The sequence below is a fragment of the Oncorhynchus clarkii genome, chromosome 5 (genome assembly GCF_045791955.1).
Source record: "Oncorhynchus clarkii lewisi isolate Uvic-CL-2024 chromosome 5, UVic_Ocla_1.0, whole genome shotgun sequence".
Taxonomy (NCBI): Eukaryota; Metazoa; Chordata; class Actinopteri; order Salmoniformes; family Salmonidae; genus Oncorhynchus; species Oncorhynchus clarkii.
This window is the reverse complement of record NC_092151.1, coordinates 61,763,059-61,785,059: the sequence shown is the minus strand read 5'-3', so window position 1 is coordinate 61,785,059 and position 22,001 is coordinate 61,763,059. Positions and strand designations below refer to the sequence as shown.

At 42.4% G+C, this 22,001-nt stretch overlaps 1 protein-coding gene across 1 annotated transcript in view; it reads right to left on the bottom strand.

The window, feature by feature from the left end:
• Positions 1-2,519: 2,519 nt before the first annotated feature.
• Positions 2,520-22,001, bottom strand: part of LOC139410147 (fibroblast growth factor 22-like) — a 44,903-nt gene continuing 25,421 nt past the window's right edge. Inside the window, exons 2-3 of the mRNA XM_071155591.1 lie at positions 5,785-5,888; positions 2,520-4,382 (exon numbers count right to left, since the gene is read on the bottom strand). Of these exons, the coding sequence (XP_071011692.1) occupies positions 4,188-4,382; positions 5,785-5,888 (299 nt within the window). The 3' untranslated portion in view covers positions 2,520-4,187. The remainder of the gene's footprint in view (positions 4,383-5,784; positions 5,889-22,001) is intronic.

Genomic DNA, 22,001 nt, shown 5'->3' with positions numbered 1-22,001 from the left:
GAGTACGAGTGCTGATCTAGGATCCCTTTTGCTTTTCAGATCATGAAAAATAAGCCAGGGAGGACCATATCAAGCGTCTCAAGTTAGTAATTATATTGGGTGCATTTTTTTTTAAAACAGTCAATTCTCACACAATGTTTTATTTTTTACAGTCTAAATTCTGCATTTGACTGGATTTAGTAGAGTATATCTAAGCCTCAATTTCATAGTTTTTCCCTCCCTAAATAAATATGGTTAAAGAATATGTGCAATTTTCCGATCTGCATTCAGATCACTAAGCCTCTGCACAACCAGGGGATAGCTGTGGCCTTGTGGTTATTTTTTTTAAATGTTTTTATATGTCAATAAGGACACAGAACGAATTATTTAAAAAATCCCATCATCTTCATACACTGTATTTTTTGAATTTCCTTTCTTTATCATGTGTTGAACGTCTTATGAAATGTGATTTTGAAATTGAGAAAAGGTACAATTGTTTTCCTATTTTGTTTTAAGGTTCTGAGTCTGTTCTGACTCAGTATGAAAAAGTACGAAAATGTATGCACTCCCTACTGTAAGTCGTTCTGGATGAGAGTGTCTGCTAAATGACTCATGTAAAATGTACTTAAGAAGCATATGAATACACAAGAGTACAAGTTATTTCAAGGAAGCTCTATCCAACTAAAATCACATTTCACAAGACGTTCACCACGTGATAAAGAAAATAATAATCAAATACAATGTTGCAAGTATGCAGCATATTAAAGGATTAAATGAAATGTATACCATTTATTTGTATCGCCAATTGCTCACAAGGTCCAACCAAAACTTGACTTCCACTTTTAACCCAATCTTTCTGAATCAGAAAAGTGTTGGGGGCTGACACATTGGGCATCGTTGTTTAATGTGGGTTAACTGCCTTGTGCAAGAGAAGATGGACAGATTTTTCATCTTGTCGACTCAGGGTTTCAAATGAGCAACATTTCAGTTACTGGCCCAATGCTTTAATGACTAGGCCACCTGCCTCTATGAAAAGGATGGGAACATTTGAATAACTCAGAAATGGTTCTTTGTCCTTATTGACCATATTTGACTGGGGGGGGAACACAAGGCTGCAGCTGTCCCCTGGTGTTGCAGAGGTTTAATGAGCTGTCTGCAGAGCTGACGATTGCATGTTTTTTGGGGGGGAGGGGTTACAGGTAGAATATCCATTTCAATTATATATTCAGTTTGTATCAAATGTACCTGTGGGCTGCTACTCAAAAGAAAAGTAAGAAATACATAGAGTTTAAGTAATAATAAATTCAGTATAAACAGGAAAAGAAAACAAAAAAGAAAGTGGGCCTCCACCCCTGACCTCCCATCCCATCCCATTCCCCCACCCCCCACTTCCATAAACCATGTTTCCCATCCCTTCCACCCCACTAGCAACTAAGGTTGCTTGTCAGTCACCCCCCAGACCCTCCTGCCCCGCCTGTTCTTGTCTTCAAGATTCATAAAGAACTCAGAAAGGTTGTTCTGTCAACATTCCTGCAACATCAAAGGAATGTGTTGTGCAGCCTAATACAAATATTGTCTGAATGTTAGCACAACTAGACCGTTTTTGTGTTTTGGGAACATATCTACAGTATTACCACAACCTAATAAAACATTCTGGGATCAGTTAAAGAACAGGCGAAATGTGTTCTGAGGACATTGTTGTAACATCAGTGGAATGTTTTTGGAACCCTAAAATAAACATTGTAGAATCTTCCGCACAACTAGACAGATTTTGTGTTTCGGGAACATATCACACCATTTTCTCACTAGACTGTTCCCACAACCTGATGGAACATTCTGGAAATTTTTACAGAACAGACAGAATTTGTTCTGGGAATGTTCTTGTAACATCAGGCAAATGTTTTATACAAACATTTCATAATCTTCACCTCGACTGGACAGTTTACATGTTATGAGAATATTTGCTGCAGCCTAACAGAACCAATTTTGGTTTGCTGGGAAGACCCTACAGATTTGGCATGTGGCACTCTAAAGATTCAATATAGGTCGCTGCCGAAATGTCCCCCACTAAGACACAGGAAACCTTTTGCCAAGTCTTCAACTCAAAAGATGTAAAACTGTAAGGGTATTGGAAACAAAAGAGCTCACACACTCAAAGTCTCCTTAGACCCTCACACCAACATCCAATTATTTGGCAGGCCTTTAGATCGAACAGCAGAGCGACATTAAGCTATTTGACTAGACATGTTTCCCTTCAAAGAAATGTCACATTGACAGTCTGAAAGGTTAGCCTTTCTCCCCCCCAATAGAGGCCATTCATCCCCATCTTTCCAATCTGCAGGGTGAAAAGATTCAATGGCCTCCCATGCTACCAGGCCTTCATTGTGATTAAAAACCCATGATAGCCCATTGAAGAGCTCATCGGCACAAGTATTTTACAAGTCAGGGGAGGTCCACTACAGCATTGAATGTTCATGTTGTTATGATGATAATGCAGATGATGTAACTCTGATGGAGATAAGTGACTCCTTGAAAATGGTGTAACTTAGGTGCATTTTATTGAAGTTCACCAGGCTGAACATGAATCAAGGCACTCGCTTATGTTGTTATGATGACAGTGTTCAATTGACAGACCAATATTATCTGCTTAATAGCTGACTGATAGTTGAAACGGGTGTTCTGGTAGACACTTGTCATTGCTGACCGCTCAGTAGATGATGATTGTGATGTTAGGAGGTGCCATATTACAGTAACACACAGTATCGACTAAAATATGGAATGGAATACAGTTAGGATTTTCAGACTAGACACAAAATGGAGGCAATAACATCAACTTCAACTGTTATACGGTACAAAAAGGCTTAAATATATTAAAAGTTCTATTTGCAACAGGTTTTTGAAAATGGTAACAAGACCTGACAAGATAATGCAATAACCAGTTACCATACGTTAGAAATGAATGGGTAGTCTTAGCACTGTGAAGAAGTGTACATACAGCCTCAAATGCTCAACGTGTTTCAAACGGAGTACCGTATGCATTTTACTACTGGACTCTGGAACTGACATATCAGAGATAATGTCATGAGTCCCACTTTCAAAGATTGACCCCTGAGCTAGTGGTGTAGGATTATTGAATGAGAGAAGGAGGCTGAAGCACACCCCACTGGGCACAGATGTCATTTCAGCATCTAGTTTGGATTTATATTTGGTTGAGTCACCATGTCATTGAATTTAGGTAAACATTTAGGTGGAAAATGGCTAAATTCCCTTACGTTGATGACTTTTTGCAAATCCAATCAGTTTTCACGTTGAGTCAACGTCATCACACTGAATTATTTTGTTGAAATGATGTGGTAACAACATTGTTTTAACTAGTTTTTGCCCAGTGGGACTTCTGCAGAGCTCACACACTCATTTCAGAAACCCAAAAGAACCGATAGCCAGATGTCGTCAGTTTATGTTTTTTTCTTATAGCAGACATCCATGGGTTTGAACGTTCAGTCCAAATGTTTTCGTCAACAAGGAATTCTGTCCCCTCTGAAGTCCAGTCAAGTGCAAGAGTCCTTTTATTGTAAAGGAAATTCAGTATCTTAAGAGAGTCCTCTCTCAAATGCTTTAGTTACTTGCTCAGATGAACATATTTGACAACCTAAATCAATGTTCAAATCTGTTCACTGTTTGTCAGGCTTCTTTCACCAGTTGTTTGCTTTAATAGCATATTGTAAGGTCACTCAAGGAAAAGCATTGTCTCCTGTAGAGTCACAAATGAAGGGATGGGAGGGAGGCAATATATAGACAATTCTCGTACCCTTTAAAGGGGGGGCATGTTTCAATTACACACTTTTGCAGAATACGGTGGTGTCAAAATGACTCCTGAACACAGAAGAGCGTCATCAATGTCATCCCTCAGCTTGATAACCAATCATAATAATAATAGACATGCTGTATTTACACAATATTAGCAGCTTTACTTCTGGACCTTACACTAAAAAATGAATAACTTAAACGTACTGTATTATGCCCCCACTGTGATCTCGACAAACAAAATTGTGTATAAAACCCCAACAAATGTACATATATGGGAGAGGGGATGTATAGAATAATAATAATAACATCATCAATAGTTATCTTGATAACAACAACACTAGTTGGATGGACTGGGACTGTGGTGGGCTGGTTGCAAAGCAGAGCAGAGCCCTGTTGTCCAGCTATGAGGGCAGCATGGGGAGGAAGTGGGTGGAGGGGTGTCTCCTCCGAGCTTTGTGGCCTCGCCGGGGCTTCCCCCTACCGTTCAGAGACACAAACATCTGCCTGCCGCCGTGTTTCCAGCGCAGGGAGGCGTACGTGTTGTAGCCATTCTCCTCGATGCGCTCCTTGAACTTACAATTAGGGTTGTACTTCATCTGCAAGTGAGAGAGAGAGAGAGAAACAGAGAGAGGGGAGAGGCAGGTGTTTATTATGACTAGAAGGACTAACTAACAGCAGCAGCATGGACATACCTCTGAGCTAGGGACAAAGCTCTATGTCTGTTATTGTACTCAAATGTTCAATATGCTGCTGTGTTGTTATGGAGCCTTTTGTTGTGTGTTCAAAGTGAATGGCCAATCACAGTGAATGGCAAAAATATATATAAGTAGGTGACTGTTATGGTTGGACCATGGTCAAGAAGATAGTTGGATGTTGAAATACCAACATGAAAAAGCATAACAAACCATCAGATTCATGCTTTTTCATGTTGGTTGTTTCTTCCTTTATCTACTTCTGAGGCTAAAAACAGAAGCAGTGATTTGTGTCAATATACATGCACAGCCTAGGCAACAAAGCCCTCTCCACTTTGCCACGGGTGGTTGAGCTACTTATCTGTAAGTGAGTATGACCTAAAAGATGTGACCGTGACAACCGATTCTAGAGAAATCCCCTCTACAGGCCTCTATCAGTCCAGGATCACAGGGCCCTTATGGAGATAGCATCAGCCTAGCGTGATTCTTCTGCTTAATGATCATTTAGGGAGGATTCAGTGGGAAGTGAATGGAGAGGCTTTGGTAGGCTGATTGAGTTAATCTATGTCCTATTTACACTGGTGGCAGGGTGAAATAACTGTCTGCAAACTTGTCTCATCACAGCTTCACAGTACTGACGGATTGCCAGCTCCAGATTTCTCTCTCTCTCTCTGAGCTGTAAAACACTTAGTGCTCTATTCAGTCTGTATCACTGAAACATTACAGATTGCACGATAGAAATGTAAAGGTAATTTCTGGTTGAGACGACATATTCAGCGTTTACCGGGAATGCAGTCTCCGCTGACGCGGAAACATTGCCTTTAAATTTCAATCACACTGTAACGCTGAACTTCCGCTATACAGATTGAATAAGCGCCCTTAGACACCACGGCATAGGCAGCCTCATTACATGACAGAGAGAGAGAGAAAGAGAGGGAGGGAAAGAAAGAAAGAGAGAGCTGGCTGTGTGTGAGCACAACTGCGTGCAGACGGCACTCTAGACCTTCACAAATTCCTATTTTGTAATCTCAGTTCAGCTTCCTTTTCTTAGCCATCTATTTTGGCAGTGGAACAAGCCTCACTTCAAGTCATGCATGTGAACATCACCTGTAGCTATCATCAGGCTTGGCCCGGGTGTATAGCCATGATTGATACTGCAACTCTGGCCTGCTGTGGATTTTCCTAGTGGATACCTTGAAGACTCACTTGAATGGAATGATCCGTGTTTGTAGGAACCATCAGGGTCCCCTAGCTAGAACCTGGCCCCCAGGGTGTCTTGAGAAACAATGTTGCAAGGTGTACCTACCGATCCAAAGAGTGTGCCTTTTTTGGACATTGCTAAGTACAGCCCGGTGCTGACAGATTTGATGGCCACGACTCCCACACTGACAGATCGGATTTCCATTAGACCTGAAAAAGAAGGATCAGGAGTCTGTTAGAACAGGGGAGTTTCCCCATCAAAAGCCATTCATTACCGATTAGGAAACCAGACGGCCATATGCTCTGGGGAGAGTTTATTCCCAAGACGAGAGAAAAATATGCACAATGGTCCATTTAAACGATTCCCTTTGTGAAGAGACATCATCTACGATGCAGTTCCTCAACAATTGGCTCCCTGAGAATGACTAGACTGCAGAGAAATAAATACATTTGAAAATAAGCTGTGTATGTCATACAGAAATATGATATATGATTAAAATCCACCATTTCAAACACATATCAAAAACAATATTCAATAGGAAAAAATCTATTTACTCTTAAGACATTGTTTTAAAGTTAAAAAAAAAAGATTTGCCATTCAAAAACCTTTTCCCGAGCTCACTGGTGTGCATCCGACCATGGCCTGATGTATCTACACTGAGTATACAAAACATTAAGAACAACTTCCTAATATTGAGTTGCACCCCCTTTTGCCTTCAGAAGATTTGTCGGGGCATGGACTCTACAAGGTGTCGAAAGAGTTCCACAGGGATGCTTGCCCATGTTGACTTCGATGCTTGCCATAGTTGTGTCAAGTTGGCTGATACAGAAACTGTTGAGCATGAAAAACCCAGCAGCATTGCAGCTCTTGACACACTCAAACCGGTATGCCTACTACCATACCTCGTTCAAAGGCACTTCAATCTTTTGTCTTGCCCATTCACCCTCTGAATGGCACACATACACAATCAATGTCTCAATTGTCTCAAGGCTTAAAAATCCGTATTTGACCTGTCTCCTCCCTTTCATCTACACTGATTGAAGTGGATTTAAAAAGTGACATCAATAAGGGATCCTAGCTTTCACCTGGATTCCTCTGGTCAGGCTATGTCATGGAAAGAGCAGGTGTTCCTAATGTTTTGTACACTCAGTATACACCATCTCAGTAGACTGACTGCAGCATACAGCACAAAGGGCATTATGGGTTGGGTCCCAGCCTGCACAGGGAAGGAGTGCCATCCTCCCAGACCTGACACTGACACTCCACCCGGATGATAGCCGGTGTTGTTTACCAGGGAGACACAAAGCAGCGTCTGATGGCCACTTACACCAACCTCTTACCCACTTTTACCATGAAAGATCTGGCAGTGCTGCAGGCTAATTGTTTCCTCTGGGCACAGATTGCAAACAAGTCCCATGTAGCTTGGTCTTAATCTGGTTTTAGTCTACACAAAAGGCCCTTAGCCATTGTCATGACGATAGACACAAATATTTTGGAAATGACCTAAGGGCCTTACCGTGGGGGCCTGAATAGAACCTAATTGCTGGATATGCATTTCCCTTGGATAACTCCTGCTGGCTTTATTTGGACAGTCTCACCTTCAAAGGTACCCTGATGTGGCCTGCTATCTGATCTGAACACACATCCCTCCCAACAGACACCACCAGCCATGGAAACCCAGTTTAGAGGAGAAAAACATGTTGAGAAACATGATGTTTTTTTTCCTCCTCCTATGGGCACCTCTGGATGTTGCTGAAAAAGGAAACAAGGCCAATAAATGGCCTGTTGCCTTTGGACAGGGCCTGTAAACACTGTAACACATCAAGGTGCTGAAGGAGATGTGGACCCCATGCCAGTAGGAAATGAAGCAGGAGCCGTAAACTCGCAAAGCGCCCAGACCAGAGGTGCAGCATTGCTCATGCAGAACAACATGTGCTGAAGGGGGCAGCGAGTGAGTTTCCGAGCAGGGTTCCTGGTTAAAACCCATCCAGCGATAAAAATAAACGCCCTCCCCAGGGTCCTGAGCAGGTGCTACTCTCCAGCCACTGCAATCTTTCCCCCGTTTATTTATGTAAATCCAGACTTTGTTTGGATAGAAATTAGGAAAAATGTGTACTTGGCAGCAACGGTTGACTTAATATGTTTGGGGATTAAATAATCAGTCTCAGATCAGAATTCAAACTGCTGTGCTGGATTTTCTAGTTCCACCTGCCTGGATCTGGATAGATCATTCAATGGTATTGTATGATAATAGCAGAAAGGAGTAATGGTCTTAGGGACAGGGGAAATTCTTATTCAGGGGAAATCCTTATCATCCCACTTATTGGGATAGTTAAACCACATTACAAAATTGCACATTGGTTTCCTTACCCTGTAAGCAGTCTATGGACAAGGTATGACAGCAATTTATGCTTTGGTTTAGTTTCCCTGTCACTGTTTTCACATGCTTATGTTAAGCATTTAAGTATTTGTACCAATATTAGCATTTGTTGCGCATCATGTCCAAATCAAAAGCACAGTATCTATAATGGCGAAAGTGCATGAAGACAGAATTCAGGTGTCATTGTTTTAGCACTATCCACTCACTGTTTTTACTACGGTGCGCGAAATGTGCCAATAAATCAGTACTTTTTCAGTTTTTCAAAATGCCAGCGTATTGAAGCAAATGTTGGGGTCTTGTATACCCTGCTAATGACCATACAAAAAAAGAGTAACGAAGAACAATGTATAATACAGCGGTAAGCGCATGAGGGCCGCCATCTTTACGCACCTCCAGGCATCTATTTTCGGCTGGCGTTAAGACCGCTCTAGCGTCAAACGCACGTTAGTTTTCAGTTTGCAACTAAAAGCTGATTTAGCGGTAACGCAGTAGGTTATGGCATGAATTTTGACAGTGGAAACGCAGCCTATGACGCACACTGCCCATATGCGCATGGAACAAGAGTAGCTTAATGTGCTTTTGGTGCCTGTATACTTCGTATTTAGAAACTAATGCTTTTCTCCCATTTCGTTTTATTTGATTAAAAACCAAGCATAGCCTCAATGAAGGCTTTTAAAAAAATATGCCCAATGCAATCGTGAAGTAGTCAAGACTGTCGATAAAGGGTTTGGCTCCCGAGACCGCTTGGAAATAAATCTTCATCACCAAAGCTTTATTAAAATATCAAATTTGAGAGGAGTAAAAAAGAAATCTGTCAAAGAACACACATCAGCACAGTTTCACATTGCACATCACTCTCTCGTTGAATGACATGTGCCACTCATCCTGACAACCCATTCAACCGTCAAGCAGCACACTGTCGTTAACCATAACAACTTACAGTACCATACATAACACTGACATTTATTTTTTATCTAAGCATTGTAGGCAGGCCCACATTATTTTAGCCATGCATGTCCCATTTTTGAACGTGCGTAAAACCCCCTCCATGATGTAGGCATTCCTATCATGAAACGAGAGATGAGAACCTCTGTGAATACCGTTGAAACTCGTATTTAGAGATATCTGTAACCTATAAAAATGTACTGTTTTCCATTTAATTGTATTACATCCAAACTTATTAGAATGATTCACCTTCCTGATTTTTTTGGGTGACAACATTGCGCTTGCAATGCAACCTCTGGAGATGTGTGAATGCGATCGGATCTGTAAAATGGTTTCCGATTATGTTCAGAAAACATAGGCCTATTTGGGAACAGTACAACGGTATAATGGATATTCTCAGTTTCTTTTTAAAATGGATCTTTATCCAGTTAATGTGAAAAGTTAGGATGTGCGTAAAACCCTCCATAGTCTGCGTTGGTTTAATATTATACAGTGCCTTCGTAAATTAATCAGACCCCTTGACTTTTTCCACATTTTGTTAAGTTACAGCTTTGTTAAAAAAAGTTGCTTCAATTGTTTTTTATCCTATCAACAATCTACACACAATACCTCATAATGACAAAGCAAAAACAGGTTTTTAGAAATGTTTGCTAATTTATTTAAAATAAAAAACTGAAATATTACATTTACATAAGTATTCAGACCCATTACTCAGTACTTTGTTGAAGCACCTTTGGCAGGGGAGTCTTCTTGCGTAGGACGCTACAAACTTAGCACACCTGTATTTGGGGAGTTTCTCCCATTCTTCTCTGCAGATCCTCTCAAGCTTTGTCAGGTTCCATGGGGAGCGTTACCGCACAGCTATTTTTAGGTCTCTCCAGAGATGTTCGATCGGGTTCAAGTCCGGGATCTGGCTAGGCCACTCAAAGACATTCAGAGACTTGTCCCAAAGGATCTGTCTGTACTTTGCTCCATTCATCTTTGCCTCAATCCTGACTAGTCTTCCAGTCCCTGCCGCTAAAAAACATCCCCACAGCATAATGCTGCCACCACCATGCTTCACCGTAGGGATGGTGCCAGGTTTACTCCAGACGTGACGCTTGGCATTCAGGCCAAAGAGTTCAATCTTCATTTCATCAGACCAGAGGGTCTTGTTTCTCATGGTCTGAGAGTGTTTATGTGCCTTTTGGCAAACTCCAAGCAGGCTGTCATGTGCCTTTTACTGAGGAGTGGCTTCCATCTGGCCTCCGTCTGGCCACACTACCATAAATGCCTGATTGGTGGAGTGCTGCAGAGATGGTTGTCCTTCTGAAAGGTTCTCTCATCTCCACAGAGGAACTCTAGAGCTTTGTCAGAGTGACCATCGGGTTCTTGGTTACCTCCATGACCAAGGCCCTTCTCCCCCGATTGCTCAGTTTGGCCAGGTGGCCAGCTCTAGGAAGAGTCTTGGTGATTCCAAACTTCTTCCTTTTAAGAATGATGGAGGCCACTGTGTTCTTGGGGACATTCAATGCTGCAAACATTTTTTGTTACCCTTCCCCAGATCTGTGCCTTGACACAATCCTGTCTCTGAGCTCTAAGTACAATTCCTTCGACCTCATGGCTTGGTTTTTGCTCTGACATGCACGGTTTCGAATTTGATTAGAACTATTAATTATCTTTTTAGGCCTTATCAATAGTGATTTTAACCTTGCTTATTGGCAATGTTTGGCATTTCCATGCTCAGCCATAATGCAATTTATTGTTGGCCTAGCCCCTGTGAATGCTATTGAAGCCATGCAATTGATTAGAACAATGTGGATGTCATGTCCTGACCTTAGTTCCTTTTTTATGTCTCTATTTTAGTTTGGTCAGGGCGTGAGTTGGGGTGGGCATTCTATGTTTTGTTCTATGTTTTGTATTTCTGGTTTTCGCCTGGTATGGTTCCCAATCAGAGGCAGCTGTCAATCGTTGTCTCTGATTGAGAACCATACTTAGGCAGCCTGTTTTCCCTCTATGGTTTGTGTGTAGTTGTTTTCTGTGTCTGTGTTTTACCATACAGAACTGTTTTGGTTTTCATTTATTTCTCTTGTTCTTTTGTATTCAGTGTTCGGTTATATTTCATTAAAATATGGACATTTACCACGCTGTGCATTGGTCTGATCTTTCCTACTCCTCCTCAGAAGAGGAGGAAAACCGTTACAGTGGACTGTAAAGGGATTCAATTTAACATATTTTGCAAAGATAAGTCTATATTTTCTTATTTCATTTCTGTAAGCCATTTAATAAACTATAGCGGACTAACATTGAAATTGGATTTGATTCCAAGGCAATACATAAAAGACCATAAATACACAACTTGATACAACCACATATTTCGCCATGGAGCACGTTCTGATTGGCCAGTGACGGGCCAAGCCTCAACACACCCACAACTTGTTAATTCATCAAAAATACAGCCCTTTTGCGCCAAAGCCAGCAAGTGCCCGATAAGTGTGATAATGAAAATAGCAAAAATATTTCCAACACACCCCTGAACCTATAGTGCCACCACCTGCGCTGAGATTTACCATTGTGAGGTTTGTTAAAATAGAGCCCCCGCTATTGATTGTGAAGCTCAACAAAGTTATTTACGGTGCCTTCAAAAAGTATTCATAGCCCTTGACTTATTCCACATTTGGTTGTGTTACAGCCTGAATTCACCCATCTACACACAATACCCCATAATGACAAAGTGAGAATTTTTTGTTGTTGTCATTTTTACAAGTATTGAAAATGAAATACAGAAATATCTCATTTACATAAGTACTCACAATTTAGAATCACATTTGGCAGTGATTACAGCTATGAGTCTTTCTGGTTAAGTCTCTAAGAGCTTTGCACGCCTGGATTGTATAATAGTTGCCTGTTATTCTTTAAAAATATATTATAGCTCTGTCAAATTGGTTGTTGATCATTGCTAAACAAGCATTTTCAAGTTTTGCCATAGATTTCCAAGTAGATTTATGTCATAACTGTAACTTAGCCACTCAGGAACATTCACTGTCTTCTTGGTAAGCAACTCCACTGTAGATTTGGCCTTGGTTTTAGGTTATTGTCCTGCTGAAAGGTGAACCCAACCTCCTCTCCAGTGTCTGGTTAAAATCAGGTTGAACAAGATTTTCCTCTCTGATTTTACCTGTGCTTAGCTCCATTCCATTTCTTATTTATCCTGTAAGACTCCCCAGTTCTTACTGGTTACAAACATACCCATAACATGATGCAGCCAGCAATATGCTTGAAAATATGGACAGTGGTACTCAGTAATGTGTTGTATCCGATTTTCACCAAACATAACACTTTGTATTTAGGACAAAAAGTGAATTGCTTTGACACATTTTTTGCAGTTTTACTTTAGCGCCTTGTTGTAAACAGGATGCATGTTTTGGAATATTTTTTATTTTGCGCAGGCTTCCTTCTTTTCACTCTGTCATTTATGTTAGTATTGTGGAGTAACTACAATGTTGTTGATCCATCCTCAGTTATCTCCTATCACAGCCATTAAACTCTGTAACAGTTTTATAGTTAGAATTGGTTTCATGGTGAAATCCCTGAGCGGTTTCCTTCCTCTCCTGCAGCTGAGTTAGGAAGGATGCCTGTATCTTTGTAGTGACTGGGTGTATTGATACATCATCCAAAGTGTAATTAATAACTTCACCATGGTCAAAGGGATATTCAATGTCTGCTTTTCCCCCCAACTTCCAATAGTTGCCATTCTTTGAAAGACAAATTCCACTTTGACATTATGGGGTATTGTGTGTAGGTCAGTGACAAAAAAATATAAATGTTATACATTTTACATTCAGTCTTCAACACACCAAATTGTGGAAAAAGTCAAGAGGTGTGAATACTTTCTGAAGGCAATGTATAGATGATTTGAACATGATGCGCTAAAAATGCTAATATCGGTCCCATGACTTGAATGGGATTTGTACCACAAATGCTAAAATCGTAACATGAGGAAACAGTGCTAGGGAAACTAAACCAAAGCATGGATTGCTGTCATACCTTGTCAATAGACTGCTTCAAGGGTAGGGAAACCAATACGTCATTTGGGTGAACTATCCCTTTAAGTGACATTGTGAAACCAACCCCTCATTAAATAAGATAGCCAAAGACAGTGTCAGCATCTCCTCTCTTCCTCTCTTTCCTGTCAGCATGGAGCGATACACAGACTCCCAGCTGCTAACACCATTATCCATACTTACCAGGTTAAGTCATTCACATCAGACACACACACAGAGAGACAGAGAGGGTAAATAAATACAGGTGCTGTTGAGTCTTTCTTCTCTGACATGTGTGTGGACATGGAGACCCATGTTTCACACAGCTGCAGTGGTGAGGCCAGCCCAGAGCCTTTAAGGGCACGTTAGCACTTTGATGGCAACGTCCCCTTTACGAGCTGTGTTTACAAACACTGGGCGTTTTGGTGGCAGGGAGCGTGCAAGCGACTCATAAACTAATAGGCCCAGGCCGGCTGGTGATTGGAGCTCACCGTGGGTTTATGGGGACTTGTCCAGTCCAATGAAAACCGCTGGTGCCTGAAAGTGCTGCTGCCTCTAATTGCCATCATTTGCTGCTCTGAGCTCCAGGCACAGTAGGTGCTACCATACTCCTCACTCTGATATGTAGACTAAAGTATGTACTGAAGGCACGGCGTGGTTAAAATGACTTTTCCCCTGAAGTATCAAATGCAGGCACGTGGATATCTCACGTGTGAGAATAGTTTTGCGCTTGTTTCGATATCAGAGAGAAAAAGACTTCCATCGACACCCATGCTCAAATCGTTTTCACCATTCTCTGTCTTCTCATTACCTGTTATTTCGTCCGTACATGGCAGTGTAGCTGCCAGCAGAACCAGCATCTAAGGACATGAGATGGGGATTTGATATTGCTTAGAGAAAGTGCTTGGTCTCTGGACACTTGACCAGGCATCCATAAAGGTCACTTAGATCCATACTGTAACTCTTAGTCACCTTTGAAAAGTCAGGTCATTGTGTTCAAAGCTGGCGGCAGAGTTTTAACCACCTTTTCTAAACTTACATGTTACATTCCCAAGGTCACTAATACTGGGCTAGCTGCAACAACTGCAGCTAAGACTTCTGACTTACTCCAATGTGTGGCTTTATTGACCTCATTTGTACTTGTGAAGCTAATGACCATGAGTACTCACATTACAGTAGACCCGCATGTAATGTGTGAGAATATGTGTGTCATATTATGCAATGAGTGTTTCTGCGTTTTTCAATGCAATATTAACCAATTGTTGCATGTGGACTTGCAATAAAATAAGAAATGATTAAAGAAAAGGAAGCTATTTGTAATCATGCTGTTAATATTGATTAGGAAGGTCGTTTTTGCTTACTTCTTGCCCTTGGCAGAATCTGCTAACCTTTGACATGTTTTGGCCAGAGCTGTCAATAATCCGAAGCTGCTATTACTAGCAAGTCCTACGCTATACAGGACTAGTCAAGTGTGGACTGACCTTTTTTTTTAAAGCATAGAAGAAGCCTTTTTCCCAGTCTTCTTTTACTCTTTCTCTTTCCATTCTTTCCAGCTTTTGTGGAAGTGAGCCCGTCGTCAGATCATTCAGCCTTTTCTGACGTAAAAAAACAAAAACGCAGTAAGGGAAGCGAGAGACACTCTCACAGGGTTCCTTTTGTCATACTCATGCTATGGGAGGAGGGAGTGGGTACAGGGTGTAGGTGCTGGTAATAAGAAGGGGGGGGGGGGTCATAAAACTATGTCGACTCCAATTTGCCCCTCCGTCCCCCAATAAGTTTTTGTTACTTACAGTACCTGAGAGGTGGAGGGGAGACAAGATCTTATTAATGACTAAGCTTTTTGTTGGACTTGGAGGGGGGTGGGGGTCGGGACTTTCCCTCCCACCACAATTAAAAAGCAGGGGATAAGGAAGGAGCAGAGTCGAGTGAAAGACCTTCTTTTTGGGTCTTTAATTTCTTGGGTTGCCCCCTTCAGCAGCCCTCCATGGCCCGGTGCTCGACCAGGAGAGAGCCTGGGAATCTGGGCGCTCCCGCTGGGCGCCTGCTCTTGATTGACATACCTTTTCAATTATTTCACAGTTAGCTTGCCTTTTAAATGGAGAGGGCCCTGTTTTTTTTCCTCTGCCCTCCTTTTCAAAACACAAGCTTTTCATGTTGGGTCTTCGCTGCCGGGCCTAATGGCTGTGACCAGCACCTTTGATCTGAGCTGACCCCCTCAGAGAGCTGGGGACTGGGTCCTAGCAAAGGCCTGTGTGTGTGTGTGTGTGTGTGTGTGTGTGTGTGTGTGTGTGTGTGTGCGCGTGCGTGCGTGCTTGCGTGCGTGCGTGTGTGTGCCTCTGCCTCTCTGAATGGTTAAGGAAGGAGGGGACATAGCCAGCATCACTTACTTTAAACACCTTGAAAGATTTTCATGGGAAAATAATTTAGTTGGTAGATCGAAATCAGTCCAAGTGATCCCCGGCAGACAACTCTTTATGTAGAATTACTCTGGTATTAAGCATACAGTTTTTACTTTTATCTCAACTTAGGTCACACGTTTTAAATGAATTCGCAGAATATGATCATCTGTAGATCTCTGCTACAGATATTAGGGTTTTACAGTAGGAAACACATGGAGGATAAGGAAAATCATTAATATTTGCTTCAACTATTATTGTCTGTGACTTATCTGTGTCTGATGGGGGGAGAGACACCTATCAGTCTGTCCTGCTCTGCCTCTCATAACTACTTTCACCTGCACGTTTTATGGACACTCTCTTCTAGAACTACAATAATTGCAGACACTCTGTTTACACACAACTTTCTCCTTGACCTGTAGATAAGATACTGTAAGGCAGAGCAAACGCAGTACTAGTTTCCTGACCAACATTTGAAAGGAACGTCTCTTACCAAAATGCATAGGCTTTTATACTTGTGGGTCTCAATAAGATAAAGTCAAAGAATGAGTGAAGAAAATAACACCCTCACAACCCTAACACAAGCAGCTGACCTAGCCATCAGTTAGTAGGCCATTCAATAACAAACATCCTCATCTAACTGGTTTCAGTCCCTGTCCAAGCTGACAGCCTGGTAGTATAATGCCGACCCACATCGCCATGCGGTGAAGAGCAGCCTGACGTTGTGGTGACAGATCAAGGCCAGAAGCATGTCACTGGCAGGTTCATCGCTCTCTCTCAACACAGCTCTGAAGGCATGAAGTTACCGGAGGCAACAAGAGTTCACCCAACAGTGGGTCTCCAAGGTATGTCGACAGGGATCTGTAATGTGAGATCCGCAAAATATTCACACAAAAAAAGAGTGGATCATAACCGTTTTTTAAATATTGTACATGGTTGAATTTATTGCCTGGTCGAAATAACACATAATAGACCCCCAATAATGTCAAGGCTTTTGGTTCATTCCAACTGAACGAGTAGATTTACTTTTATAATATGATTGATAAACGTTCCCTATAGCATTGCATTGGTACATAACAGAAGTACATAACATAATGGGAATTTTATAAATTACATGTACAGTATAGTATGGAGAATGGCTATTGGATGGCTGTGGCATTAGTCTTGACAGTGTTACCTCAAGATTGAGCGGCCCATTAGTTTCTAGCGCTAGCTGGCTAATAGATGGTGAACGACTTGTCAGGGACCCAGTGCTTTCGGCTATATTACCAGAATTTACCTGGAAGCTTGATAATTCTATCATGTGCAAATGCTTCATTGATACTGTACATGTTTTTTAATGAATGAAACCTGATCTTCTGTTAACTACCAGTGACAGTGTTAGGACAGAAAGGGATCCCTACAGGAGACACAGTCTGCTGGGAGGCTAGAAGGGACTGGCTTACCTTCACATAGGAGCTTGTAATTGAGTCAGGGTACATGAACTCACAGTCCACTAAGGGAAAAGACAGCAGAGATATAATATTAAACAGCTTTAAATATTACACTGTATATTAATACACGACACTTGGTACTTTTCGTGAAGCCCGGTCGCACTTGTCTCAGTGATATACAGTATGTCCACAGTATAATGGTATGCTGTGACTCTGACATCCTAATTTAAACATTAGCCGCTCAGCTTTCAGCTTTCAAACAGCTTTGATCTCTGGGAAAACAGAGAGGGGTAGATTTAGGTAGACTTTATGTTGTGCCTGTGCCTGATTGGCCCTGTTACATCATGACATGAAAGCAAAGATAGGCATTTTATGTCAGAGCAGGGAGGGAGCAGGCAGCAGGGCTTGTTTGGGTCAGGGTGCTGCATGGTGCTTGTGGCCACATGTCTTTCCCATTAACATGTGTCTAAGGGGGAGGTCAGGGACAGACAGGAAGCAGCATTGATCAGGCTCAATCTCAGCGTCTGCTCGCTGAAACCAGAGGACAAAGGCCAGGCAGGGGAGAGGTACAGGGAAGGGCAGGGAGAGGGCAGGGAAATCCCCTTAGAGCCCCATACCATGACCGACCGGGTGGGTGATTGAGAATTACAGCTGGAAGAGAGAGCACCCCCGCTGAAATATCGCCCTCTGAAACAAATTTAGAGGCATGGGAGACCTTGATTAGCCAATTGGGGGAGAATTCTCAAAGCACTATTTCCAATCCTGGAGGGCTCAAACGGTTTGTTCATCAGAGAGCAGAGAGAGAGGATAGAATTGGATATCTAGCCCTGAAGATGTTCATGCCAAATCAATGCACCATAACCAATTCCAATACTAGGAGAAACTAAGAAACATACCAACAAAAAAACGTAATATTTCAACCTTCAGAGGTGAAACATGCTTTGAGTATCGTCACATCACATTCACCTTTCATTTGACTGGTGAATAATCATGTAATTATCTTCAGGGATATTGGTTTAATTTAAAACTCTATTCACACCGGCTTCACGTAGAAAACGAGCCACATTGTATGATGGGGAATTTGTGACCTTTGGTTTTTACACCAGTGTTTTGTTTTTATAACTGCACGCTCCATAGCTAATATGGCTGTCAAAAGGTAATGTCAGTTTTATGCTCAAATACATATGGTGTGATGCCCTCACCTGTTTACAGGACTGACTGGTGCTGGACATTTACAGTCTCTTTAACGACCCTGTGAGTGCCACCCCAGAGCAGTGCTCCAGAGCTGCGGCTCCGTATTGCAGCTGTGGAGCTCACGGCTCAGCGTCAGGGCAGTGGCCTGTGTCTCCGGACATGCCTCATACCTATTAAATCTCACAAGACAAATATGATTTATTCATCCCACCCAAACAGCTATGAGACACATCTCCTTGGAGCAGAGCCGAGTGGCTCCCTCAAGCAGACACACACACACACACACACACACACACACACGTACAGTGTGTATTAAGCAGTACACACTACACACTGTTTTGCCTCTAATCGCTGACTGCTTTTCTTAGTAAATAGATACAAAAAAAATGTATTCCTTTATAACCGTTCATTTCCAGACCCAGACAAACTTCGGACCCAGACTTAGATGAGATGAAAGCTGAATATCAGAAAAAAGCCCACACCAACTTGATGAAATCTCAGTCTCCGCAATAACATTACCTGAATATCTCTCAGGTCTACAACATGTTGGAGACATTCAATGCAGCAAAAGTAGCCAAAGTGAAAAGTTTCCAGCCTTTTGGCCTGTGCTTTTTGGTTCTACTCTGTCTTCAAATGAGGTAAGACTGTCTGGGACTCTTGGCTTCCAGCTATTCTAACAAGTAATAAAGATACTCATGGCTAATTTAACTCTGTCATTTCTGGCCGGTTTTGATCATTCCTCAAAGTAATAGATGTTGATTTTATAAAACGGTTGGATATTTTTTTATAACCATAACCACAGCTAATTCAGCAGGATAAAACAATACAGTCTGGTACATATGCTACGACACACAGCTCCACTACCACACACATGCTAAAACCCCCTGTCTGTCTGAGGACTTACATGTGTCCTGCATGGTGTTTTTAAACAATGTGAGTATCTATACAATACCCTATCTCCTGATGACATGCATGTGTGCAGTACAGTGGACAATAATGTGTATAGCCTATCTATACAACACCCTGCCTGATGACTACAGTAACGTGATCGATAATGTGGTCAGGGTAAGTAACAACACATCAGCCACGCCGATCTTCAACACGGGGGCCCCTCAGGGGTGCGTGCTCAGTCCCCTCCTGTACTCCCTGTTCATGACTGCATGGCCAGGCACGACTCCAACACCATCATCAAGTTTGCCGAAGACACAACAGTGGCCTGATCACCGACAACGACGAGACAGCCTATAGGGAGGAGGTCAGAGACCTGGCTGTGTGGTGCCAGGACAACAACCTCTCCCTCAACGTGATCAAGACAAAGGAGATGATTGTGGACTACAGGAAAAGGAGGACCGAGCACGCCCCCATTCTCATCGATGGGGCTGCAGTTGAGCAGGTTGAGAGCTTCAAGTTCCTTGGTGTCCACATCACCAACAAACTAACAAGCACACCAAGACAGTCGTGAAGAGGGCACAACAAAATCTATTCCCCCTCAAGGGTCTGAAAAGATTTGGGTGGGTCCTCAGATCTTCAAAAGGTTCTACAGCTGCACAATGGTTGCTTCACTGCCTGGTATGGCAACTGCTTGGACTCCGACCGCATGGCACTACAGAGGGTAGTGCGTACGGCCCAGTACATCACTGGGGCCAAGCTTCCTGCCATCCAGGACCTCTATACCAGGCGGTGTCAGAGGTAGGCCCTAAAAATTGTCAAAGATTTCAGCCACCCTAGTCATAGACTGTTCTCTCTGCTACAGCATGGCAAGCGGTACCGGAGTCTAGGTCCAATAGGCTTCTTAACAGCTTCTACCCCCAAGCCATAAGACTGCTGACATCTAATCAAATGGCTACCCAGACTATTTGCATTGATTTGATTTGACTAGAGCATTATATAAATATTTGCAGTGAGCTCCAAAAGTATTGGGACAGTGACCATTTTTGTTGTTGTTTTGGCTCTGTACTCCAGCACTTTGGATTTGAAATTATACAATAACTATGATGATAAATTGCATACTGTCATCTCTAATTTGAGGGTATTTTCATCCATATCAGGTGAACCATTTTGAAATTACAGCTCTTTTTGTACATAGTCCCCCATTTTATATAGAGCCAAAACAACAAAAAATGTCACTGTCCCAATACTTTTGGAGCTCACTGTAAATGATGTACAATATCCGGTGTAATGAAGGAAATGGAAATATGGTGAGAGGAATTCTGGATGTACCTGCGTCTGTGTTCCCTTCGCATGCGGACCAGCCCGCCGAACAACAACGGGCGATTGACAGAAAGGAGAACAAGAAGAAAAGAGTTGGCAGAGCTTGCTCCTTCCCTGCCCAGATCTCGCCTGTTGTTCCCACATTCCTGGGGACCTCTTGGGGGATGAGAGCGCCGATGGGCCTGATAACATTATTTGCCTGCTGTCTTTTAATCTATCAGTCCACACTCACTCACTGCCGAGCTATCTGTGTGTGTTGGGATAGACTCACACAGACATGTCCCATACACACTGGACAGCTCCACATAGACCTGTAGTTTAGGGAAGTTCTAGGGAATGTGCAGTGATATTTTATTATGTAACCTTTATTTAACTAGGCAAGTCAGTTAAGAACAAATTCTTATTTACAATGACGGCCTAGGAACAGTGGGTTAACTGCCTTGTTCAGGGACAGAACAGCAGTTTTTTTTTTTTACCTTGTCTGCTTGGGTATTCGATCTACCAACCTTGTGGTTACTGTCCCAACACTCTAACCACTAGGCTACCTGCCGCCCCAGGTAGCCTAGCGGTTAGAGCGTTGGGCCAGTAACCGAAATATGGGGCTGTGGGTAGAGTTATGTCATTTCATTGTTGAAATGATCTTTGACTTCAGTCCCCTCTATAGAAGAGAGACACACCTGCTTTACATTTTGCTCTATTGTTGTCCTACGTTTTCAAGAATTGGGCAGCGGAACGTGGCTTTAAATGGCACAGATAATGCACAATGGCATGTGCAAATCCTAGAAAATTCCAGATGACAGTATCCTGATGGGATATCTGTTTATTGTGATTGAGTCTAGCCTATGGCATGCTACATCATAATAAAGTCACGCAAGGTTACTTCAAGTTCCCGTACAGGCACTTGGATCAAGATGACGAAGTAAAGAAGTTAACGTCATATTCATTGTCGATACCTTTCCTTTAATTAGACACTAAGAGTGTCAGTTAAGTGGAAACATAACAACAGTATCGAGAGAAACACACTATGCAACCTTTACTCAACATAGATTTGATTCAAAATTCCCAGGTGATAATGAACATTCCAACTGTGATTCTCTTTTCAGAATGCATCTAACCTATGACCCTGGCTCTTTTTATATAGTGATTTACAGTTATACGCTATGGTTAAGTTGTTTTATGTGTCATCTTCTAGCGAACCACCCTTTTGACACTGTCATACCAAAGATAGTTTAACAAGCACATGGCACAGGTCATGCAGTATAATGCCAACAGTTGACAAATGAGCATTCAATATCAAATTCAATGACATACTACTAGTATGGAAACATAAATTCATCCTTATTCTGGCTATATTTTACTCTAACCCTCTGTGCCAGTGAGTTAGGTGTGCAGAACAGAAAGATGTGCCTGTGTGTGTGTGTGAACTGGCTGAGCTCAGGTGAAAGCTGACTCTCACACTCCCTCGGCCCCGGCTGTGAGGGGTGACATTCTCTCACACACAATCCCTCTCTGGTACAGTTTCAGGGCCAGCACAGCACTCTGCCCTGTTTCCCCTTTATACTGCTTCTGCTGGGAGAAGTGCTCAGGGGATTAGCCACGTCCTTCAAAGGCCATTAAAGTAAATGACAGGTATCCTGTTTCGGCGGTGCTGGGACAGGCCAGATGAGGAGCGCAGAGGCCAAGCAGGAGAGCAGGGGTCAGCTTGGGACAAAAAGACAGGGCCAGCGTGGGCCTCACTCTA